At 39.5% G+C, this 27,513-nt stretch overlaps 1 protein-coding gene across 1 annotated transcript in view; it reads right to left on the bottom strand.

The window, feature by feature from the left end:
• tpk1 (thiamin pyrophosphokinase 1) overlaps positions 1–27,513 on the bottom strand; it is a 626,168-nt gene that overhangs the window by 421,460 nt on the left and 177,195 nt on the right. The window contains exon 4 of the mRNA XM_051929034.1: positions 27,197–27,266. Within this exon, the coding sequence (XP_051784994.1) occupies positions 27,197–27,266 (70 nt within the window). The remainder of the gene's footprint in view (positions 1–27,196; positions 27,267–27,513) is intronic.

Here is a 27,513-nt window from a genome sequence, read left to right as displayed (position 1 = left end):
CTGGAGAAACACAAATCATTTTAAGCACAAGACATTCAAAATATTTTGCATCAGGAACAACAATTTCAGTAACTGATAAGTTAGATCTGTAAATAACAGCAAGGCCACCACCCTTTTCAAAAGGGCAAGGTTTATCAATATATTTGTAACTTGTGGGAGAATACACATTGAGATTGAAATAATTATTGGGATGATGCCAAATGTTTGCACAAACAGAATAAATCCAGATTCAGATCCAAAATAATGTCATTCAGTAGGTCTGTTTTACTGTTAAGAGAGTGTGTATTTAAATGACTGAATCTCACAGAGTTGGTTGTACTGTCCTTCCAGGCGGAGTAGTATTCAGCTGAGAGGTAACATGTTAGTCATGCAGATTCCTTGGATATTTCATTTGTGCAAATAGAAGAAAATCCCAATTGCAAATGAACAATGTGCATTTCACTAAAGCCTGGCAGAGTGATGAATGTAAATAGGGGGATGGGCAACTCATACTGTCCCACAGAAGTCATACGTTCTAGAGTTAAGATGGTCATAAAAATGTAGACCTTGAAGCTGAAACAAAGAATAATAACTAAACGCAATGGCAACATTTTGACTGCTGAATATGCCCACAGTAATTACTCCAATAAACTCAGAGCAACAATCTGATTCCTGACAGATCAAAAGCCACTACTGAAACTCGTGTCTGAGGAAAATAAAATAGCCAGTGCAAACAGCCACTTAGATACAACACCAAATCATAACCACATTAGCCAAAGCCTAAAGCCTTACACCAATGTGTCGAGAGGAAGGTGACAAACCCACCACACAAAGATCAGTCAGTCACAATTAAATGATAAAGTGGAAACTTACAACCACGTCGAAGGCACAAGATACACTGGGGGAGGGCTCACAAAAAGCAGGTGAAGTGTAGTGGAGTAGCAACAATGATACAGCAATAGATCGACAGATATTTGTGACCAGAGGGAAATTAGACTTTTTACAGAAGCCCATTAAATTAATAAATAAATTAAAAGACATATAAATTAATATATTGTATATACACACACTATAGTCTGAACACACACCAGAATGATTGCTGCTACCTCCTGAGCATCCAGGGTGCGTCCCATAACTGAACCTTCACTTTTAATTACCTTGTTGATTCAGTGGGCCTCTATTAAAGAGAAATTACCAGTCCTGCAAACCACAGCTAAGAAAATCACACTGGCCATCAAAGAGTTGTAGAAGAGGTGAAGGATGTTACTACTCACATTAACACTAGAATTACCAGAGCCTACGGAAAAACTCGTAGATCCGGCCCACCTTAAATCGCTTCTTAAATCCGTCCACACCTCTCCGCCAGCATCCTTTGTCCTCTAAATGTGCTGATAAAAGACAAGCTGCCAGCAGCTGGCTATTCCATCCCCCCACCGACTTAGAACGTGCGCGAAGTTTTCCCAGCTCATGCCTTGATTGATTATCTGGGAGTGAAGTGGAGTTTTAGACTGGAAATAATAGATCGTTATTTGGAACACACGCATTTCATGCGTGTTCCGTTTCTACAGTAATCTGTGTAAACACATTGTTAAAACAGAAACTTTTTCATATTTTAGTAATAAATGTTACCAAATGTAGTAGGCATAAACTATAGAATGTGTAAAGCCCGAGTTCCAAAGATCAAATAAACACTTTCACAAAAGCTTCAAGAAGAATACAACAGCTTCTGTGGCGTAGCGGGCTAAGTTTTGCTTCTTAGAGCACAGCAGTTTTGCCGTGCCTCACAGACCTGAGTTCGATTCCCCGCTGGGGATAAACTGTTGCTTTTTTTTTTCTTTTTAACCTCAAACGGACATAAAATTTATAAATTGGTATGCACTGTCAGTTAATGAGATCATTATATTTTCATATGGGATGCTCCTTTTAAAATATTTTTTTTAACAATTGAGACTGCAATTAACATGAACAACTGTCCCTAAAACTGTTATTTTTAAGATCCACAACACACAGACAGACAGAGCACTGCGTAATAGAGAGACAGACAGGCAGAGATATATAAATAAACAGGGAAGGCACATGTACTGAAAGAAAAAAAAAGATCAACATGTCGTTGTTCCTGCAGCACTGAATAAGCTCACGTGCTCTAACATCACCCCTCCCCCCAATCTGACTCTCTAAGTAACAGCACAAGTACAGACGCAAACCAAGTGTAATATAAGAGTCCCGGTTCGATCCCCACTCACTCCTATATTTGCCGTTTTCAGTAGTAAGCTGCTCTTTTTGTTAATATTATACAGTACACACATGCACTTCGTTTGCATCTGTACTTGTGCTGTTACTTAGAGAGTCAGATGGGGGGAGGGGTGATGTTAGAGCACGTGAGCTTATTCAGTGCTGCAGGAACAACGACATGTTGATCTTTTTTTTTCTTTCAGTACATGTGCCTTCCCTGTTTATTTATATATCTCTGCCTGTCTGTCTCTCTATTACGCAGTGCTCTGTCTGTCTGTGTGTTGTGGATCTTAAAAATAACAGTTTTAGGGACAGTTGTTCATGTTAATTGCAGTCTCAATTGTTAAAAAAATATTTTAAAAGGAGCATCCCATATGAAAATATAACGATCTCATTAACTGACAGTGCATACCAATTTATAAATTTTATGTCCGTTTGAGGTTAAAAAGAAAAAAAAAAAGGAACAGTTTATCCCCAGCGGGGAATCGATCTCAGATCTATGAGGCACGGCAAAACTACAGTGATCTGAAAGGCAAATCTTACCGCGCTACGCCACGGAAACTGGCGTAGCAACCTTGAGGCTTTTGTGAAAGTGCTTATTTGATCTTTGGAACTCGGGCTTTACACATTCTATAGTTTATGCCTACATTTTGTAACATTTATTACTAAAATATGAAAAAGTTTCTGTTTTAACAATGTGTTTACACAGATTACTGTAGAAACGGAACACGCATGAAATGCGTGTGTTCCAAATAACAATCTATTATTTACAGTCTAAAACACCACTTCACTCCCAGATAATCAATCAAGGCATGAGCTAGAAAAACTTCGCGCACATTCTAAGTCGGTGGGGGGATGGAATAGCCGGCTGCTGGCAGCTTGTCTTTTATCAGCACATTTAGAGGACAAAGGATGCTGGCGGAGAGGTGTGAACGGATTTAAGAAGCGATTTAAGGTGGGCCGGATCTACGAGTTTTTTCGTAGGCTCTAGTAATTCTAGTGTTAAAGAAAACACATTATCCTAAGAAAAAATAGCCTACTCTGACCTTTCTTATATAGTTCCTCTGAGTTATGAGACCAATCCAACCTATCACTGATGTGGATCCCCAAGTACTGTACTTGTAAGTGTGCACCATCTGTACATCCACTCCCTAATTACTGACAGTACCTTGAGATTCTTTGGTGTGGTAAAACTCAAAAACCAGTTGCAGGTTTTGCTGATGTTTAGTTGCAGACATTTCCCTCTGCACCAAGAAACAAGGTTTCTAGACATCCGTCATGTTATTCTGAGTGAGTCTGTTTTCTGTTTTAGCTTTGCAACCTTCCTTTCCTTCACTCAGCTTTATCTATGGCACTTGCTATATGTCCTTCAGACTGTCTTTGTCACCAGATTTCAATTCTATCTTTCTCTCATTCAGGAGAGCTTTTAGCTCCTAAGTAATTCAGGGTTGGTGTTTGGAAAGCAACACACAGTCAACAGTGTCGACACAAAAGTTAATATAGCCTGTGATGCAGTGGCCGAGTCCCTCAGTATCATCCCCATGTGATTCACACATCATTTCCAAGACTGTCATTTGGAAGCAGTCATTCAGATACATTTCCCTCCATGTTCCACTTTCTCACTATCCTGGTGGCTGCTGTCTAATAACAGGCTGCGGTCAGATCTGCCCAGTGGTGCCAATAGTTTATACTTAAAGGCATCTTTAACATCTGAATAGAGCATGTCCAGCTAGTATACAGATCACACAAATAATAAGATGTAACAGGTTTTATTTCAGTAAATGACTGTAGTATACACTACAGGTGAATAGGCACTAGCACAGACAAAGTAGACAGAGTTATACGAAAGTTAATATAGTTAGTCAGTGACAAAAGTTGAGCTATCTAGAACAAACAAGGTTAAGTATTTGTTATCTACCTATCACTAATCACTGCTTTTATACATTTTTGGTTTATAAAACTAATGATTGTTTTGGAAATCTGTTGTGGAAGAAGATGATCTGCTGTGGCAACCCCTAACAGGAGAAGCCAAAAGAAGAAGAAGAAGATTGTTTTGGAAATCTGTGGTATTCAATAAACACCAATGGAACTATTTTAAATATAATTTTTTCTGTGTACATATTGTGATTGATAACAACATCTCCCTATGAAAAATGAGCATGCTGCTGGTTATTTAATTTTACTTCAAAGATGTTGTTGAAATTTAAGTACATTAAATTAAAATCATAACAGTAATATAAGAAATTTTCAATTGATTGGACACACTTTCTTACACTGGTCAAAACTAGAAACCTTAGTGGAGCAATTAATGAACTATAACCAAAAGATCTAAAAAAATGACTCATTTTAATTCTTCTAAATCTGTATTTCTTAATCTATGAAATGCGTATATGTTTCTGATGAGTAGCCACATGATTGTGTAGTAAAATTAACAGAGACTGTCTAAGTGCAAATTCTGTAGCAAGTGATGTACTGCCCTGCATATAGTGTAATACTTACTGGAACAGTATGCAAACCAAAATGCAGTCTATAAAGAATGCCACTGACACATCACAAAAATCTTTTGTTTCAATGGTACGAAAACATAACATTCCTGTGACAACACCATCCCCGTCACAACCTGTGAAACAATCAAACTGTGATGACTGACAAATACAGATACAAAAGAAAGGGAATGAGAGGATTGAATGACTGAAGTAAAGAGACCTTGGCCCCAGAAATGATTAAATGAAAATAAAATAATTAAAACAAATTTTTTAGCATGGTGAGGAGTGAGTCAATAGCATGGAAGTACGTATGATACCACAGCAGTATGCTAAATGCAGTTTTAATAGACAGGGACAATTGGTTGGAGCCTCATTGTGTGTTTGTCATTATGGTGTATGCTCAATCTAAAGGTACGAAGAAGATTTTGTTGTAAGTTTAAAGTGCATGTTTAGGAAGAATTCCTCCTCACAAGAAGCGTGGAGACCTTTTTCGCTCAGCACATGGCCTGTCAGTAGCTTTAAAGCTTTCAAACTTACCTGTTTGGCAAAACGTTAATCAAAAGTTATTGTATTACTCATAGAATATAAAAATAGGTCATACATTTTTTAGCAGTAAGTTAGCCACACAACTTAACTTTTATACTAAGTTTACTGAAATGTGAAATGTGCAGTAAACCAGAGTATGCAGTACAATTTGTGAACTTGTTTTGAACATTTTATTGAAAATGGTGGAGCACATTTGAAAAATGTTATTTTTTAATAATAAATATTTAAGACAAAGTAAATAAATTTTTCTAATGATGCAGTATACTGTATGTGTTTTGTATATTATCCTCTTTGCAGAACCTCTTGTTCATTTATCATTTCTAATCATTATTGTTTTTATGATTTTCAAGTGCTGTATATCAATGAATAAGAAATACATTGTTAGCAATATGTATGTTGTATCTTCACCACATGACAAGAGACATAAAGGAGGACAAGAATTTTCTTTCATTTTAGTTTTACTAAGGTTATGATAAATAATGGCAAGTTGTTCTATAAAACCATAAAGGAAAAAACTGTTGGGAAATTTTTATCATTTTATCTTTATGCATTAGTTTGTATACTTTTCTACGCAGCAAATACTATTCACCATGGAGAATAGTATCATATGTGACGATGCAGATCGGCTTCTTGCTGCCACTTCTGTTTTGAGAGGCTCTTGAACCAGACACCGTCAGCAGTCATGACTGAGATGAGCTGAGCAGATGAGGACAAACACACCAAGCAAGGGGATAAGGAAAAGGATTTGAGTGCATTTATTTCAATCAAACAAAACAGTTGTCAAAAAGTGCATTGCTCAAAATTCATAAATAAATAGTCCATAAAAATGAAGTGGAGGTTAAAAAGGCAAATAAATAAATCCAGTGGAACAAGGTTAAAACTCAAGCAGCAAACTGTCTTTTTGACCAGTGCCATCTCAATGGCTCCTCCCGGCGAGAGCACCTCTAGAGCATAACGATCACTCCTGTTCCCAAGGCGCTCAACAGGAGCGACCCATAGCCCCCTCCTGAGCGATAGCCACACGGTTCTTTCCAAGGCTCCACTTCTGTCCACCAGCTTCCTCTCCTCGCATCACGTCGCTTTCTCATTGTCTCTCTCTCCTGCCTCTCTTCTTCCTTTCTTAAACTTCCTATCTCTCTTCTTCTTTCTCTTCTTTTCTCTGTTTCTGATAATGAGGTAATCAAACAATCCGCATGTGCCGACAAGGCAACGCACGGTCAGCCGACCGTCTCGCAGCAACCCAGAGACGAACCGTCGTCACTGCAGATTGCTTGCACCTGCTCCACTCTCCACTGCGAGCATGTGCAATATTTATTTATTAAAAATGGCCAGTTTTGCAGAGCCCTGGACCCACTATACCGCATCATATCATATGAAATTTAACTCTTTCATTATTGGTAGTGGTAGATAGTTTGCCAAAGACTTTTACTCTCTCCAGATATTTATGGTACCTTCATAAATTTTCATAAAGTGTGAGATGGACTAAACTATTCTCTTAATCTTGATTGGTGTTGAAAAAAAATACCTAAGGAATCTATTCTGTTTTGAATGATCATCATCATTTTATTAATAAAATGTCTGCTTTCTATTTATCTCATTTAACAATATTCATTCATTCAGTCGATCTACATTCCTACCCTCACCTATGGTCATGAGCTATGGGTAGTGACAGAAAGAACGAGATCGCGAATACAAGCGGCTGAAATGAGTTTCCTCCTTAGGGTGTCTGGGCTCTCCCTTAAAGATAGGGTGAGAAACTCAGTCATCCGGGAGGGGCTCAGAGTAGAGCCGCTGCTCCTCCGCATTGAGAGGAGTCAGATGAGGTGGCAAGGGCATCTGATCAGGAGGCCTCCTGGACGCCTCCCTGGTGAGGTGTTCCGGGCACGTCCAACCGGGAGGAGGCCCCGGGGAAGACCCAGGACACGCTGGAGGGACTATGTTTCCCAGCTGGCCTGGGAACGCCTCGGGATTCTCCCAGAGGAGCTAGAAGAAGTGGCCAGGGAGAGGGAAGTCTGGGCATTTCTGCTCAAGCTGCTGCCCCCGCAACCCGACCTCGGATAAGCAGAAGAGGATGGATGGATGAACAATATTTATGTGAAAAATATGCTTACATGGAAAAAAAAATTACTCTTATTGTATGGTCATTGTTATTTGTCTGCTAAGCCCGTGCTGTCATTATAGCAGTAATCCTCCTCTTGAGTCCAGGTATAGCATTTTCTTGTTTAGGTCCTTAGATTAAAAGCTTTAAGAGTTTTTCCTTCATTTCTTACTTAAGGTAGTAACAAACTATTATCGCACTCTCACTCTGTCATAAGTCAATTGGTATCAACATTTCATAACTGATGCATTGGGGAAAAAACAAGATGGCATTAATTAAGCAACAGTCAAGGACACACACAAATTTCCAGAAACCCTAGCATAAAAAATACTATGAAACAAAATAAAATTAACTCAGAGGATATTGACGCATAAAAGTTTAAAAATATTTCTCTTTATATATACAATGGCTTGACAAAGAGCCCCAAACCCCACACAGAACTGCAACAGCACATCCTGGATTTAAATAAAGTGCAATAATAAAGTATCTTGTTCTTTCCCTTTCTCCTACACTCCTCCCAAATGAGCTTTACCAGACTCCACTCCCAACTGCGACTCACCTGGGGAAGCTGAAGCATTCCTTTTTAACCAAAGCCAAGGGGTACCTCTGGCACTACAGCACCATAACCAGGAAACACTTCCGGGTTAGGCAGAACTTCCCCCAACAGGTGAGCCTGCCCCCAGCAGCTAACGCTAATAACTACAACAGGAGCTGCCCATCAGAACTACAACTCCCACGCAGCTCATGTGGGTATCTAAAGGAAGTTGCTGCCACCCAGTATATTAGGTGAACACATAGATCCATGAGCAGTCTTCCGTCCATCTGCTATAACAGCCTCTCCCTAACAGCCAGGATGCAAATATAGCCATTATATCTATCACTATATAGAGCATATATATATATATATATATATATATATATATATATATATATATATATACACATATATATATATATATATATATATATATATATATATACATTATGCTAACTGCCCGGAATTTTATGACTCCCAAAAATACACAAAACACCACTAAAATACAGACCAGTGGTTAGCCTAATAGGCGGACCATCATACAACTTGTCAAAAAGGCTTTTCCAACTACTTAAACATTTAACGGACGACTCGGATTATTCTGTCAACAGCGCGGAGTCGGCATTACAACGCTTGAATGACGTATCCATCGCCGAGGACGAGATCATGGTCTCGTTTGATGTTATATCGCTATACACCATGATCCCGACCCAACTGGCCACAGAAACATTATTAATGAAACTGGATAGTGACCCCACCATAGAGACAAGAACCAAACTGTCCATCAAAGACTTAATGCACCTTATATCACTTTGCCAAAAAACGCACTTTCATTTCAACGGCAAGTATTACACACAGAAAGAAGGCATGCCGATGGGATCACCGTTATCGGGACTCCTAGCTGAACTGGTAATGCAACGATTTGAAAACATAGCTTTATCCCAGATTACACCCAAAATTTGGATACGCTATGTAGACGACACATTCGTCATATTAAGAAAGAACCAGCTGAATGAATTCTTCAATCATATTAACACAATATTCCCTGCAATCCAGTTCACAATGGAAAAAGAAAATAATCGACACATCAATTTCCTGGACATTTACATCAAAAGAAATAGTGACGCCACCCTGACCACAAGTGTTTACCGCAAACAATGCCACGCAGACAAGATTCTACACTTCGCCAGCAATCACCCGGTATCTCATAAACGGAGCTGCGTGAAAACCCTATTTAAACGAGTCCACACGCATTGTAATACCAAGGAAACAAAAATTAATGAGAGACGCTATCTGTTTCAACTTTTCACCTCGAACGGATACTCAAAATCATTCATTAATCGGAGTCTACACGGCAGGCGCCAAAGGAATCAGCATACAAGCGACGTACATCAGAACCCCCACCCTACCTGGCATTCACTCCCATACCACCATAATGTGTCAGAAGGAACGGCACGCACCCTGACCAAGTGGGGCATCAAAATAGCACATAAACCCACCAACAATCTGCGCATGGTCCTGTTTAATGCTAAAAACAAGAAATCGACAGCCGAAACACGAAACGCAGTTTATAGTATTCCATGCAATTCTTGCTCAGCTGTATACATAGGACAAACGTCAAAAAGAATTTCAACACGTGTACAGGAACATCGCAACGCTGTCAGAAGAAAGGACGCACTATCTTTGATATATGCACATACTAAATCGACAGGACACACTTTCAACTGGGACAACGTGAAAGTAAAATTTAAGGCCAGTACAAAAAGCGCCAGAGAGTTGGCCGAGTCTTGGCTATCAGATGAAAATGCCATCAACAGACACTTGGACATAAACCCAGCATATGCCAACTTAAGAAGGACATATGCACTTTAATTTAACGGTAAACCCCCCCCCCCCCCCCTTTTGATCATACGGACTTAGTCACCTCCACCCCCCAAACCACCCCCCCCCCCCAATATATATATTGTGGCAAGTGGCTGGGGGTGGTACCCAGTTGGGACGCCCAGGAGGACCGGAAGAGGAACTACACCTCCTCCGGACCAAGAGAGGGCACCCGTCCTGGATGATATGGGGCCTGTGGTCACCACCAGGGGGCGCCCAGATGCCTGAAGAGCCCTGGCCCTTACCACTTCTGCCACACCCGGAAGTGCTGGGGGGAAGAAGACCAGGAACACCCGGAGTGCTTCCGGGTGTGCAGCCGGTACTTCTGCCACACTGGGGCATGCCGGCGGAAGCTAATCAGGAGGCACCTGGAGCATGTCCGGGTGGGGATAAAAGGGGCTGCCTCCCTCCATTTGAGGGCTGGAGTTGGGAGTGCAGAGGACAAACTCTTGGTGGAGAGGAGTGGAGGCGGCCTGAAGTAGGAAGAGGCATTGTGTGAGGACCTGGACTTTGGGGAGTTTTGGGGGTTGTGTGCACCTTGTAAATAGAGAATGGAGAATAAACATGTGTTGGTATTTGTACCATCGGTGTCCACCTGTCTGTGTCCGGGCCAGCTTCCACAAATATATCCATTGTCAGGGCAACCACAGGCTCTGAGCTCTGCAGTAGCTCACGTAGCGGTCGCACTATAACCACCATCGTCAATGGGTGATGCAAGGAACATTATAAATTCTGGGAATAGTATTAACTTGGCCATGACCCTGTCTTACTACAGTGTCTGTGTACAGGAGAGTGGTAAATCCCGCTACAATAAATTACCATGCTGTTCCTGTTTCAAGCTGAATAAAGCTGATTTTGCTAAAGTACTGAGACTCAGCCACGTGTTTTGGGGTGCAACACAGGGTACCAGAAGTGGGGTCCTTGCATCGATGGATCCCCAAGAAGTATAGCAAAACCCACGGCAAGATGAGGCTCCGACAGCCGCCCCTGTCTTGGCGTGGCCACAAGATGTGCTGCCGAAGATGGCACCCTCAGACGACCCTGAGTGTTTCCTATTCTGCTTTGAACATATGGCAACACTGATGTGCTGGACAGGGAAGCCTGGGCAGCTATTTTGGCCCCATATTTAACTGAAGAAGCACTCCAAGCCATACTGTATGTAATCTTGCTCCTGAAAGGCTTGATGATTAGGACTACCTGAAGCAACAAATCCTTCTCTTAACCTTGGTGGTCAAGGGGAATCAGTTTCAGTTGTGGCATATTGATCCCGATTGCCCTGTACGAGGACAGATCCAAGGCTTAGTGGACCTGATTCAAAGCTGGGTCCGCTGAGACCCTTTCAAGCGCATTGTGCAGAAGCTCACTATTGAAGCAGCCCTGTCAGTGACAGACAAGAGCCTTTGTGATGAAATGCTACGGAACGACGTCCACTCACTGCTGGATCTGATCCGCAGACTAAAGGGTACACAAGCCACCTGGAAACATCAGAGCTAGCCAGGCTTGACCCCGATTTCAGTCCAGCCAGCAGAGACCTTCAGGGTCGCCATCACCACAGGTAGAAGATGCCAGAGTGTGAACACCATAGTGCGGACTAAATGCCGCTGACTTTGCTGTGATCAACTGGGCTATCTGGCTCGGGAGTGTCACCGCCCACCTGCACAAAAAATGCCTATCAATCTGGCCCAGGTATGCGGCTCGCAAGTTTCCCCCAAGATGTTAAACGAAGACAATTTTAACTCTTTTAGGGCTAATTTTTTTTTGTTTCTTTTCTTCCAGGGCTGAATAGTTTTCCAAAAACTAACATTTTTTAAAAAAGAAGATAAAGCAATTGTTTAACATATCAAATCAACAAAAAATATTTACTTTTGACAAATGTTACTGTCTTGCATGTTGTATGAGCCTGCATACTATATGATTTCACATACATATCACATACATTTTACACAGCAAAGTCCTGCAAAGTCTGATCTCGCTCAAAACAGCCAATTTCAGTCATTGCCACATTGCACTCCTTACAATATGTGTTGCTTTGGTGCCTATTTTTCAATTGTCTGTTGCTGCACTTTCTCACATATATTGTTAGTGTGTACTATAGAGAGACAAGTCACCCATTTGCCATCGTGCCATGCCACTGCCACCAAGTTTTCTGCCTGCATGAAAACCGTATTGTCACCTCTTTTCATCTTCTGAAACTTTATGAACTTTATGTATGGCATTATAGCCTGGCTCACCCCATGGGATTTGCTTCTGTTTATTACAGAAGTGAATAAAACTTTGCAGCAGCACGTACCTATCACCACGCTGCATAACCTGTCCAAAGCCACCAGGGGACAAAACATGTTTGGACCAATGCTCCCTGAAGTTATATCACCAGTTCTGTCCCATCTCTATTTGTAATGCCACAGCGCACTTCATCTCGTCTTTTGTTGTGGGTTTCCACTTTGAAAAACAAGAATGCGATGCAAACGCAGCCCGCGATTCAAAAAAATTCTCTGCCTACCTGTTTGTCTCATCTGACAGTAGCTGAAAAGCAGCATCAGGAGAGAGCAGCCTGAAGTACAGCAGCTGGTGATCTGTCGTGTCCAACAGCAAGCCATGCCGTCTTGTAAACTCCGGTAGCCACATCGGCTCTCAACGGATCAATGTCTGTGTATTTATCTCATGCGAACCTTGCCGTAGATGCATCGGCTGCGCGAAGGCACTCAACTGGCAGCAGATCCGCTGGAGTGGCATCGGCTGGTGTCTGATCAGCTGATGCCGGCTTCTCACTCTCTTGCTCGATCTCCTGATCACTGCCAATAAAATCCGATTCTGAAAAATCAAGAGTCCGACTCCGCAATAATGCGCAAAACATCGTCTGCCGAGTGTTTTCTTTTCTGCACTTCCTTCGCTCCCTTTCACATGTCGGTGCCATCTTGCCATTGTTTACATTTCGCAACTCATGCACATGCAAGGTTTAGTTGCCGAGTCAACGAGTCTAGCATTCCTCCAAGCACAGAGGGAATGCCTGTGACGTGACAGTGAGATTTGTCGTCATTAACAGCTGATTGTCGCCCTCTATCCGTGGATGTCGACTTTTGTCGACATTTGCCTTCAACCCCTCCTGTCGACAAAAGTCAACATCCGCCCTAAAAGAGTTAAGGTCTCTATTACACTGGCTGGACGGGAATTCTCAGCACTATTGGACTTTGGTAGTGACCTCTGTGTAGTCCGCCGTGACAGACCCCTTATAAGACCACAGACAAAGTAAACATTCGCTGCGTCCATGGGGACATTAAAACATATGAGACTATATTACTCCCTCTGAAATTTAAATGGAAGAACATTAAGGTTTGGACTATCAGACACCTCACCCTGGCAACTCCTAATAGGAAAAACGAATTCCCTCTTCCCAGTGGTCTTGGCCATTTGCAGAGCACCTACCCACGTAGTGGACAGAATGGGGCTCGCGGCACACAATGTCAGTCAAGGAAACAGGTTTGAAATTGACCCGGAGTTGTCCAGCGAGCTGGGTAACGAATCCTCAAGTGAAAACCCGTAACAGCTGGCAAAGTTTTCCGCGCTGTTGCATGCACCAACAGTCTCAACAGACCAGACACTAAATATGGACCTAGACGAAAACAAAATAGCAGTGGGAGGTGACTATGATTCTGCATCAAACATGGAGGAAGCAGAGACTGCCATCCAAGCAGAGTTTTCTCACCTACAACAAGCCGAAAACAACTTGGCTTTCACATTTAGACAAGCCCACCTCAAAAATTACTCTTGCTATTTGGAGAAAGAGGACCTGAATTTTAAAACACCACACTTTTTACTTAAGGATGGTTTTCTGTATTGGGTGATTTCTGATTGCATGGGTGATGGATGTATCAAGCAGCTGGTAGTAGTGAGCATAGGGAGAAGGTTTTAAAAATTGCTCACAATGACATTTCAGGGGGATCAACTTGGCACAGAAAATACGAGGGAATGCATTTCGAATCGCTTTTATTGGGTTAATTTTTGGCCGAGATGTGGAGCAATTTTGTAACACCTGTCCCGACTGTCAAATAGTTTCCACTCACAGACCCACCAGGGCACCCCTTGTACCAATACCTAGTTAAAATGTCCCCTTTGAGAGGGTGGGATTAGATATTGTTGGCTCGCTTCCCAGGAGTAAAAGTGGCTTTCAGTATATGTTCGTGTTAGTGAATTACACCACAAGATACCCAGAAGTAGCAGTGCTGCGAAGGGCGGACGCCCAAACTATTGCGGTGGAACATCAGGAGCGTCAGCAGGAGGCACAAAAACGTAATTATGACAAGACAAGTAAACACTGCAAGTTTAAGAAGGGGGGTCGCGTGCTGGTGTTGATCCCATCTGATCCACATAAATTGCGGGACGAATAGCAAGGGCTGGCAGTGAAAGAAGAGCATATGTCCCCAGTAAAAACCCGTACAAATTTTGCATGTTAAACTTTTAAATAAGTGGCACGACCGTCACAAAGTCCTGGTTAAGGCCACAGCAGTCCCCCAGACTGAGACCGCTATTGGGGATGATTTAACTGACACCCAGAAAGAGGAAGTGCTATCGCTGATCGAGTGGAACTCGGACATCCTTTTGGCAACACCTGGTCGGATGAATATTACTGAACACAAGATTGTCACTCAACCTGGTGTTACTATACAGGTGCCCCCATATTGCCTATTAGAGACAACAAGGAAAGTGATACACAAGGAAGTCCGACAGATGCTCCAATTAGGTGTTATTTGGCCAAGCAAAAGCGAATGACAAAGTGCAATTGTACTTGTCTCAAAGTCCAACGGTTTGGTTCTGTATTGATTTTAAGCGTTTGAATAAGATTTCCAAGTTTGATGCATACCCGATGCTTGACAGTTTATGGCTGGCAGGGTTGTTGGCCAACCCTAAGAAGTGCAAGCTAACTATGTCGGAAGCCCACTATCTGGGATATTCCATGGGGAAGGGTTTACTCAAGCCTTAAATGGACAAGGTGGGGGAGGTGCTTGCATATCTCCATCCCGAAACACAGAGACAGGTTTGTTCTTCTTCGGGCTTGCGGGGTATTACAGGTGGTTTAAGAGCAGTGCTCTCACAATGTTTTGAGGAGGAAGAACACCCATTCACGTTTCTCAGCAGAAAGCTGCTACCCAGGGAGTGTAATTATTTGACTATTGAAAAGGAGTGCTTAGCAATTAAGTGGGCGGTGGAAACCCTCCTCTACTATCTTTGGGGATGACGATTTACCCTGGTGACTGACCACTCCCTGCTACAATGGCTGTACAAACAGAAGGATACAAATGCCCGGCTAATTTGGCAGTCTCTTAGTTTGCAGGCTTTTGAGTTTGATATTCGCCATTGTCCCAGGGCTGCACACACCAATGCTGACGTTCTCTCTTGCCTGGCCAAGCCCGGCTTGGATGGTCGCTTTGCTCACACTGGTGTGGACAAAGCTGGAGGAGGAGATGTAATGTTTCTAAACTCTTTTGGGACTCCCCCAATGGGAAAACACGCCGAAGAGCATCCCAAAGCACCATTGCCACATCTGTGGAAGACAGATTATCTGTTGTCAGGGAAACTGCAGGCTCCCAGCACTGCATTAGCTTGCAGCAAAAGGAAATCCGAGCTGATTGTGGTCGCGCCATAAGCGCCATCATCGATGGGTGATGCAAAGAACATTATAAATGCAGGGAACAATATTACTTGGCCAATAACCTGGCCACGCCCCTGCCCGATTGTTGTGTCTGTGTATGTTAGAGTGGTAGATCCTGCTACAATAAATAACCATGCTGTTCTTGTTTCTAGCTAAATAAAGCTGGTTCTGCTAAAGTATTGAGACTCACCCTTGTGTTATGTGGTGCAAGACAGGGACTCACACATCACACATCACAAGGCAGTGACAGCACGAAGGACATGCTAACTTGAATAGCTGTAGCACTAAACATTATGAATTACCTGGAATGCCTCTAAAAGTAGCAAATATGACTGCTTTAATATAACTACCATTGCTATGTCCTAAACATTAATGTTCTCTGAAATGAGGGGTCATATATAAAAAGTGTTGTCATTTCTACATGGTGTGGCCAATATGTATGCAAATGCCCTTAAATTAAAGTCTGCACTTTAATCAAATCTGAATTGGTTAGTTTATAATTTTAAACTGAGGAGCAGAGGGGTCAATCAAGGAAATTACGGAGGGCACTGTAATTCCTCTGTATTACTAGACCAGTTTAGTCTGTCGTGAATGTGGACCCCTAAGTATTTGAGACAGTGAACCACCTTTACATCTGCTTCCTGAATAGTGACCATACGTTGAGGTTCTTTTTTGTAGCAAAACTCAATAACCAGTTCCTTAGTTCTGCTGATGTTAAGTTGCATACGATTGTTTTTGCATCAAGAAACAAAATTCTCTACCTCACTCCTATATTCTGTTTCATACCCTTGTCAATACAGTCCTTTAGTATAGAATCATCATGAGAGTGTTTATATTCTATAGTTTACTTGAAGAAATCAGTAACTGGTAATTCACAGGAAATTTATAGCAAAGCAGTCGATTTACATCACAACTGAAAGATTTAGGTTTAAAGACCTTTTTAGTGATTACAGCAATAACCACTTCATTGAAAATTAAGAGTTATCAAATTCAACTTTTCATGCAATAATCACTAATTGTATCAAAATTGCATGGTTAACAAAACTCATTAAAATATCTTTCTTTTTCTTCATTTCATCAAAAAGCAAGCATAAACATGTGGGAAGAGTTCAAGCAAGAGGAATATATATGACAAGCAAGAAAAAATATTAAGAGAATGATGCAATAAAATGAGTCAATTAAAATATATTACTTTTCAAAGATACTGTGTAAATCGTTATTTTAATATGAACATATTTCTATTTCTGTTCATCTGCTCTACTTTCGCTGTTAAGTTAATTATGCAGAAATTTACAATAGCTGGTTGATTGAACAACAGCTTAGATATTTGTTTTTGTAGACATCCAGTCTTTCTGTCCCATATGTGTGATTTACATAATGGGTACTGATACCCCCTCAGTTTTAAATTTAAAGATAAAAATAAATATTAGATGTATGACTGCAAGGGTAAGGTTTAAAAAAGAATACATTATTAAATGAAATATTATGAGTTGCATTTGTGGCTTTTGCATTGTGTAAATGCCTGGTTCAAACATATTTTACAGTTTTTTCTAATTATTATTTAATAACCAACTAATACTTTTCTTTTGAATTTAATTAACCTTTCAGACATTATTTCTGACCTTAAACCTTTTGATGCAGTGACAGTTACACTTGCCGGCATGTGAAAACAACCTCTTCCTTCGGGAGCTAGTGATTCATTTATAATAAGCTTGAAATACTGTACCACGCAGACCTTGCCACTAGTGTGTGTGCTGTATACATATACAGTTTATTTTATGTGTTTTTATGTGATAGGGACAGTAGTAGCAAGCTTTTGCCCTGACTGACTGCAACTAATGAACTTTTAATGGCTAAAATTAAAACTTGGTAAACAAGGGACATAGCTTTGGAATGATTGCTTAAAGGTCAAATACTGCACAAACATAAATTAAAAACATAAGGAGGAAAAGACTGTCCATGTTAATAAGCAAGAATTACTCTTTCAGACAATTTTAATTATTAAGAATATATCTTTTACAGCAGATTATAGAAACAGCTGATCCTGTATTTTAATGGACAAGGGTAGTTTTGAAACGTTTAGATTTTTTAATAAAAAAATAAATAAATAAGGCCAAAGAGATGAAATAGATACTCCAGCCTCCATGTGTTCTGACCTTTTTTTTTCTCTTCTCTTCTCCTCATTAAATTGCTAATTGATTAGTGGAGGGCACCAAAGGTGTTCACCTTGGACCCTGTTTAAATGTCATCTGCCTTGCATCACACCAAGCAGAACCTGAGACTCTAAAAGGAAGATTTTACTTTCTGTCAAGTGGTTTCTTCATTAAAAACCCTGACCTAAAGCTTAATTTCAATGAAATGTAAATATTCACTTATATTTTAATTAATTTCTCATATCAAGGGACTGCATACATTTTCTTTCTATTTAGAACTTTGCACTTTATACAATTTAAAGCACCAGCAATATTTTAAAAGAGCAAAATGGGAAAAAAACATAAGTGTCCTTGCATTTTTCAACATGCATCTTACAATACTGTTTTGTCGTTATAATGATAGAAAGTATATATCTATATAAACATTCTGATTACATGTATGTTAAACATCTGTAATAATGTAACTGTCAGCATTCCCTCATATCTGTAAGTCCATGATACAGTGCATCTGTAAAAAATATAAAATAATAATCTTTGACTGTAAACAACATAATATTTAAATGACTATGTTAATATGATTCCAGAGATTTAAGGCATCATGCCTGAATACACCCCATGTTTTTAAGTGTAGCATATTTGGCTTGGGAAAGGAGTGTGCACTGGTAACAAAAACAGGCTATGAGATTTCCACTGACATATTCAATTCCATACTAGTGCAGTAGAATTCTGTATTTATTCCTAGAAGTGTGGCCCAATGCACTCTAGCCCGAAGTTTACGTCATAGTTGTCAGTGCAGAAAGCATCAAATATCCTCATTTGTACTGTACGTATTCATTTAACCAGATGTTGGTCATCTAGTGTCATATGAATTTTAGCATCTTTCTATAGTTTGAGAAAATCAGGACTCATGTCTACACATGTCTTAACTTAAATGAAAGCTAACTATGATTTCTAGCCGACGGGTGCCTACAATATTAAACACAATAATCTAATAACTACAATATTCTAATTTAGCCCAAAATACAACACTGCCTTGAAGCCACATGTCTTTACAGAAAAAAATATTGCACTCTGAAGTTATGCTCAATGAACAATAAATTGTCTCTCTGTTAGTGCTACGTATCTAGACTTTGAACGAATGACAATGAGTACGTATTTTGCAATATTGGGAGGAAGGAATGCTTTGTGGGGGTATCACCTATCATTAGAAGAATTTTAAAATCACATATTTCAAAAGCAACAGCTGCATACAATATATTTACAAATGCTTCATTCTATTGTTCTTTGAGCATTCCTACTTTCAAAACAGGACTTGACTTGAGGCAAGATGAAATGGCATCAGTGGGTGGCATAAGTCAAGTCAAAGACAAACTGAATATGGTCAACATGCTGACAGTACCCATTCCATTTTGCCATACACATCTTAGAAACCTGACAGGGCAGTTTCTTTATTGAACTTTATGTCAGGCAGATTAGTTGCTGAATATTTCTCTTGGTGTTACATCCGTACATATAACAAGACAAAATACAATTAACATCACAATATACAATACATGGCACCATCACAATATTATATACAGTAGTAGTGAAAAATATACTGCACAAAACACAAACATATAAAAGAATTTGACAATGCAGAATTTATCAGTAACATACTGAGAAAGTATTTATAAAATAAACATGATATTGGTTGGATTTAGGAGTTTGGAGATCAGGAAATAACAAATGAATCAGAGAGTGTGTTTAACCTTAGTCATTGAAGTAGGAAAGGAATTGTGGGTGTAATAAAATTTTATTTTAGTGACCAGTAACATTTCCTTGATGGTAATAACTGAAAGATGGTTAGCTGTGAATGTAGTCTGATTATATTTCCTGCACATTTCCTGAAATGTGATGTATACTGTACATCCTCAACATTGTTCAGTTTCAGGCCTTAAACTGTCAGTTTTAACTGTAAGGAATGTAATCAGGAAATGGAAGGCCACAGGCACAGTTGCTCTTAAGCCCAGGTCTGGCAGGCCAAGAAAAATACAGGAGCGGCATATATGCAGGATTGTGAGAATGGTTACAGACAACCCAAAGATCACCTCCAAAGACCTGCAAGAACATCTTGCTGCAGATGGTGTATCTGTATATCATTCTACAATTCAGCACAATTTGCACAAAGAACATCTATATGGCAGGGTGATGAGAAAGAAGCCCTTTCTGCACTTACGCCACAAACAGAGTCGCTTGTTGTATGCAAATGCTCATTTAGACAAGCCAGATTCATTTTGGAACAAAGTGCTTTGGATTGATGAGACAAAAATTGAGTCATTTGGTCATAACAAAAATCGCTTTGAATGGAAGAAGAAGAACACTGCATTCCAAGAAAAACACCTGCTACCTACTGTCAAATTTGGTGGAGGTTCCATCATGCTGTTGGGCTGTGTGGCTAGTTCAGGGACTGGGGCCCTTGTTAAAGTCGAGGGTCAGATGAATTCAACCCAATATCAACAAATTCTTCACGCTAATGTTCCAGCATCAGTCACTAAGTTGAAGTTACACAGGAGTTGGATATTCCAACAAGACAATGACCCAAAACACAGTTCGAAATCTACAAAGGCACTCATGCAGAGGGAGAAGTACAATGTACTGGATGGCCATCACAGTCGACTGACTTGAGTATCATCGAAAATCTATGGGATGATTTGAAGCAGGTTGTCCATGCTCGGCAGCCATTACATTTAACTGGAGAGATTTTGTATGGAAGAATGGTCAAAATACCTCCATCCAGACACTCATCAAAGGCTATTAGGAGGCTTCTAGAGGCTGTTATACTTGCAAAAGGAGGCTCAACTAAGTATTGATGTAATATCTCTGTTGGGGTGCCTAAATTTATGCACCTGTATAATTTTGTTATGATGCATATTGCATATTTTCTGTTAATCCAATAAACAATGTCACTGCTGAAATACTACTATTTCCATAAGGCATGTCATATATTAAAAGGAAGTTGCTACTTTGAAAGCTCAGCCAATGATAAACAAAAATCCAAAGAATTAAAAGGGGTTCCCAAACTTTTTCATATGACTGTACATACTGTAAAAATATTAAATTAATTTTGAACTTATTTATTTCCTTATTTTGAAACATTCTACTACCTGGATGTAAAAGTATGACCTATGTAAGAGCATGTTTTTGCCATGTTTTGGTCTTCTTCTGCAGTTGAAAGACTACAATTCGCATCAATGAAAGTGGAACTCCGAATTGTGAAATGAATTTTACAGTCATATTGAGTAATCATAATGTTTGAACATCTTACTAAACCAACATGGTATATTAGAAGAATGCGGCGTAATGAATTTCGTTCTTTCCATTTTTGGATAATGAGAATGATTTTGCTATTTGAATATACACTACACATCTAAACGTTTGGTTAACTGGGAACTCTGAATTGGCATGGTGTGAGTAGTGTAAGTGTGTGGGGAGTGATGAATTGCTGCTTTATTCAGGGTTTGTTCTGAGCTTATGTACAATGTTGCTGGTACAGGCACTGGCTTTCCTCCGTCCTAAAATGGATAAGTGGGTGATAAAAATGGATTATTGCTGAAATGGGATGTAAATATACTTCCGGAAAAAATACATTTAGAATGATCATTATCATGTACACGTACATAAACAAAAAAATATTTTTTACAAAGAATAATAATGATGAACAAAACATAAAAATGTTAAAAGCCATAAAACAATATAGACAAACCATTTGTCCTGTATTTAATTTAGAAAATGGTTGTCATTAAGAGAATGTCATCATTCAAAGTATCTCTAAATTATTTAAAATTGTAAAGTAAGCAGCTGAAATAAATACTTAAATTTAGCACTCTAATTTCAGGGTTTTAATGGCTTAGCATAATGTAAAAATGCTTTTAAAAGCTGCATTTGCACAAAACAGAACTTTTAGTTTTCTTTCAATTTAATTTATGCTCTACCAGTAAAGGTGCACTGCACGATAACATGCAGTGAATACACTTGGCTTTGCTTGCTGCTTCCTGAGCAGCTCTTCTTTTCTCCACCCTAGCCGCCTGCTTCTTCTCTTCTTTCATTGGAATCTTTTTGCATTAAAACTGATTAGTGTTCTCAGTGTTTGTGTTGCAATTATTTAGTATGTTTTCTTTAATTTTTCACTTAAGCTGGCACTTAAGTCTTCAATGTGCCTCAAGAATAATTTAAGATATGAAGAGGTAGAGGAAGTGACGGCGAAGGTGGTAGGGATGAGAACGGCTCCCATGCGCATGAGCCGCACTGTTGATCTATAATAATAAAAGGCAAAGCCCTCACTGACTGACTGACTCACTCACTCACTGACTCACTCATCACTAATTCTCCAACTTCCCGTGTAGGTGGAAGGCTGAAATTTGGCAGGCTCATTCCTTACAGCTTACTTACAAAAGTTAGGCAGGTTTCATTTCGAAATTCAAAGCGTAATGGTCATAACTGGAACATATTTTTTGTCCATACACTGTAATGGAGGAGGCGGAGTCACGTATCGCGTCATCACGCCTCCTACGTAATCACGTGAACTAAAAACAAGGAAGACATTTACAGCACGAGTCACACGCAGGAACGAAGGTAAATGACGTTAATTTTTGACTGTCTTTTAATACTGTGTAAGCATACATATTAACACATGTGCAATTAAACGTGTGCATTTACGGGGTGATTTCTCAGGCTTAAAAGCTCACCTTTTATCAAACGCGGGAAGAAAGGTAACTGACGTTGTTCACTGTCTTTTAATACTGTGTAACCATACATATTAACACATGTCCAATTAAACGTGTGCATTTACGGGGTGATTTCTCAGGCTTAAAAGCTCGCCTTTTACTAAAAAGGTAAATGCAAAACTATTTTCAATCAGTTTATTGAAACGCTCCCGTTAAGGATTGCAATAACATATTCGCGAGATAAAAGAACGAAGTAGGGGGAAATGGAGGAACAGCCGCAAACAGCGAAGAGCAAAAAATTAATTAAACAATTGAGAACGGAGCGAGTTAAGCATACAAGCATGTTCATAAGGGAAACAAAGCACGGTGTAAAACGTAAGTTTAAATTAAGTTAATAGAAACGCTCCCGCTGCGGATTGCAATAACATATTCGCGAGATAAAAGTTTAATGAGAAGACACGAGGTATAAACGAACCACACGCCGTGGCGCAACGTTAGGGGCAACAGTTTCAACCATTCTATGATCTGCTTCTCGCAACTGAAAGACGGCACATGGCGGATGTTAGCCGACTTGCTGACCGCAACGTTAGGGGCTTCAACTATGGCGCTGACGCCACATCTCAGTGCCAACACTTTGCAGACTGTACTTAAAAGACACGCCCTCCTCACTGGACAGTTAAAAACACCAATCAAACTAACGATGACATCAAGTATTACCCAATCAAAAGTAGGAAAGGAGGCATCTTCATAAAATGCGTGTGGGATGATTTGCATGAGACGCTGCTTTAAAAAAAAAATGATAAAAAAAATACGGGATAAATCCTGTCCAGTATTGATTCAAAACGGGACGCGCAATTTCATTCTCAAACGCGGCACGATTCCGTATTTTAAAGGACGGGTGGCAACCCTACAGTGCCAGGTAACCACCCATACAATCAGATTGTGATTCAGACTAGGAATGCAATGAATGTAATTACCCCGATCTACATACAAGGCGAAAGTCTTGCAACATTCAAAGATGATGGTTTGGGATAAGTACACCATACAACATAAAAGAGCTTATGAAGCCTTGAACCGAAAAAAGCAAGATCTCAGAGATCGTAAAAAAAAAAATAGGAGGTAATGTCGTTTTACTCGCTGTAGATTTTAGTCAAACATTACCAGTTATTCCACGAGGGAGACCAGCAGATGAACTCAACGCGTGTTTAAAATCCATGCTTCTCCCACGCTCGGTTATATGTCGTGTGTTCTCGGGTAGGTGCACCAAAAAATGTATACATTTAAGCATGTAATGGGCAAACAAAAAATGAGGTATAACCGAAGGCACTGCAGTAGTACTTAATGTAACTTTACTTCTTAAATGTTAATGTTTTACTGTTTAATAATTTATACGCTTCTTATATGTTGTTCAAATTCTTTTATCAAAATACCACTGACAGCGTAATGCACGATAACATGGAGTGAATACACCATACGCATCCGCCCACGGCTGCCCTGCTGTGCGCAGATAGGAGTTGATTCTACAATAAAATAAAATAAACATAAAAAGAGTAAAACAATCATCACCCATAAAGCGTGTGTGTGTGTATATATGTGTATATATATATGTTGATATGTGGATGTGTATATGTATATATATATGTATATATATATATATATATATATATATATATATATATATATATATATGTAGATATGTATATATATGTGTATATGTATATGTATATATATGTTTATATGTGTGTGTGTGTATTTTATATATATAAAACACAGCAACACTCATAACAATGACAACACAATTACATTGACAATCATGTTACGTTATTTTTAAAATGTTTCCTTTTTTTTTCATAACCTCTTTAACACACTACTTCTCCGCTGCGAAGCGCGGGTATTTTGCTATTTATCTATATATATATATAAAGGAGAGTTGGGATCTGAGAGACTGTGTTTGTGTGTTTGTGGAGGTATGGGGAGTTAAGGCGGGTGTTGGAGTCACGTAATCATCTCCCCTCCCATTCACCTCATTTCATTCACTTCATTTTGCTCCAAGCTGAGCTCCGCAGCTGGCACGGTCTTGCTGTTCTTCATTTGCTTTTCACATGGCCAAGTATACGTTGCATGCTCAAGAGTAAGCTCAGCGCACAACTTGGTCATATTACAACCGGAGGGGCGAACTGACAACATGGTATACAAAGAGATCCTTAATACTTATTGGTATAATTTCCCTCAGTTTATTATTTAAAATTTTAAAGCAGTACTTCGCCGCTGCGAAGCGCGGGTATTTTGCTAGTCTATACTAATAAAAGGCAAAGCCCTCACTGACTGACTGACTGACTGACTCATCACTAATTCTCCAACTTCCCGTGTAGGTGGAAGGCTGCAATTTGGCAGGCTCATTCCTTACAGCTTACTTACAAAAGATAGGCAGGTTTCATTTCGAAATTCAAAGCGTAACGGTCATAACTGGAACCTCTTTTTGTCCATATACTGTAATGGAGGAGGCGGAGTTGCGTATCGCGTCATCACGCCTCCTACGTAATCACGTGAACTGAAAACAAGGAAGAGCCCTGAAGAAAACATTCAATACACAATTGAGAAGGCACAAGAGAGCGGCTCACGTGAACTGACTGAATGCAGCACGAGTGATCACTTCGATATTGTGGAAACAAAGCACGGTGTAAAACGTAAGTTTAAATTAAGTTTATAGAAACGCTACCGCTGCCATTTGCAATACCATATTCGCAAGATACAAGTTTAATGAGAAACGCTCCCGCTGCCGTTTGCAATACCATATTCGCGAGATACAAGTTTAATGAGAAGACACGAGGTATAAACGACACTTTGGATGACTTTGTAACAGATTAAAAATTGCTGTAGCGAGAAACTTTTAAGTGCCGGGTATTAGCTAACAGCACGTAGAACGCAGCACGTCGGAAACAAAGCACTGTGTAAACCTAAACTTTAAATTAAGTTCATAGACCTACAAAAGGTTGCCATTGATTTGAGGCAAGATTACTTTTCTCCTGTACAACTATACGTTGCATTCTCAAGAGTGTGCTTGCACAGCTTGGTCATATTACAACCGGAGTTCTGAAATGACAACGTGGTATACAAACAGAACTGTAACAATCGTAATAAATGAACAAAAAAACAGCGGACAACCCGTGGATTAAATAAAAAGGCTCCTTCCTTGGCGAAGCAAGAAAAAAGGAAGACCTTATATGACGTTCGTTTATAAAACAGCGGAAAAGCTGTGTTAAGGCTGCTTCACAAAAAAACAGATCCTTAACAAATTGTTATTGGTATATTTTCCCTCAATTTAAAAAGGTTTTCTTTTCTTCTTAATAAAAATTTAAAAGCAGTACTTTGCAGATACAGATATAGATAGATATATACAGGTATATATATACATCTATCTATGTATGTCTATATATATATATGTAGATAAGTATATATATATGTGTATATATATATATATATATGTAGATATGTAAATATCCATCCATCCATCCATCCATTTACCAACCCACTGAATCCGAACACAGGGTCACGGGGGTCTGCTGGAGCCAATCCCAGCCAACACAGGGCACAAGGCAGGAACCAATCCCGGGCAGGGTGCCAACCCACCGCAGGACACACACAAACACACCCACACACCAAGCACACACTAGGGCCAATTTAGAATCGCCAATCCACCTAACCTGCATGTCTTTGGACTGTGGGAGGAAACCGGAGCGCCCGGAGGAAACCCACGCAGACACGGGGAGAACATGCAAACTCCACACAGGGAGGACCCGGGAGGCGAACCCAGGTCCCCAGATCTCCCAAATGCGAGGCAGCAGCGCTACCCACTGCGCCACCGTGCCGCCCATATGTAAATATGTATATGTATATATATGTGTCTGTATGTGTATATATATTATATATATATATATATATATATATATATATATATATATATATATGTGTGTGTGTATGTATATGTATGTGTGTATATATATATATATATGTATGTGTATGTATGTATGTGTATATGTATATATGTATGTGTGTGTGTATGTATGTGTGTATATATATATATATGTGTATATATATGTTGATATGTGTATATATATATATATGTATATATATATGTGGATGTGTATGTGTATATATATATATATATATATATGGAAGAGAAGGTCTGTGATACGGTTTGCATATTTGCAGTTGGAGATCCACAAAGGGAGAAAAAACGAATCACATATCATAAAATAGTTTTATTCCTGAGCTTTCAACCCCTATCAGGGGTCTTCATCAGAGGATAATGCTTAGACTTACAAGAATCTATATAAGATACAAGAATATATATATGTATATGTAGATATGTGTATATGTAGATATGTATATATATGTATATATGTTTATGTATATATATGTTTACATAACCTGTTTAACACACTACTTCTCCGCTGCGAAGCGCGGGTATTTTGCTAGTTCTACAATAAAACAAAATAAATATAAAAAGAAGAATAACCTTGGAGGTCAATCATCACCCCGAAAGCGGATAGTAGACGTCATGTAGTATATGTGTACCAAATTTCATGTCAATAGGTCAAATGGTTTGCGAGCTACAGGTGATTTAAAATCCTGGACAGACAAACGAACAGCCACAGTAGTGTATTATATATAAAGATTAGATACCAGTCACTTACCAGAACAAGCATAAAAAATCTACTTTTACATAGCACAGTTCTGCAGTGAGAATTGTTTCAATGCACTTTACAAGTACAGAACTATACGAACATATTTTACATGAAATGCTGTTTGATTCATACTCCAAACGCTTAGCTACTAGGCCTCACAAACTACCAGAATTAAGCCAAGATATTATTTACAGAGACACCATGCCTATTACACAAAAAGAAAAACAAATTAGAAAAGTCATGCTTACTTTTCTTGGTTTCCATCTGTTAGGTCATAAAGATGGTTTGCACCTCCATCAACAACTGCCTTCAAAACAGCTAAAATGAATAAACACAAAGAGGCTAAATGAGTTATACATACAGAAACTACTATCATTATACGAAAATATTCTTCTATTGTCATCTTTGTTGTCATGTTTACTGTAATAACTACAGTACACAGAGTAATTATAAGTTGCCCGTTTATCCAAACATGAAGACGGATTTAAAGGTTTTCAAAAAATTCTGTCTGAACACTGATTTTTTAATGTAAACTTATTCCAAGTGTCTATGGTTCTCTGTGTAA

Source organism: Erpetoichthys calabaricus, chromosome 6, assembly GCF_900747795.2.
Source record: "Erpetoichthys calabaricus chromosome 6, fErpCal1.3, whole genome shotgun sequence".
Taxonomy (NCBI): domain Eukaryota; kingdom Metazoa; phylum Chordata; class Cladistia; order Polypteriformes; family Polypteridae; genus Erpetoichthys; species Erpetoichthys calabaricus.
The sequence above is the reverse complement of the archived record's forward strand: the minus strand, read 5'-3'. Positions and strand labels throughout refer to the sequence as shown.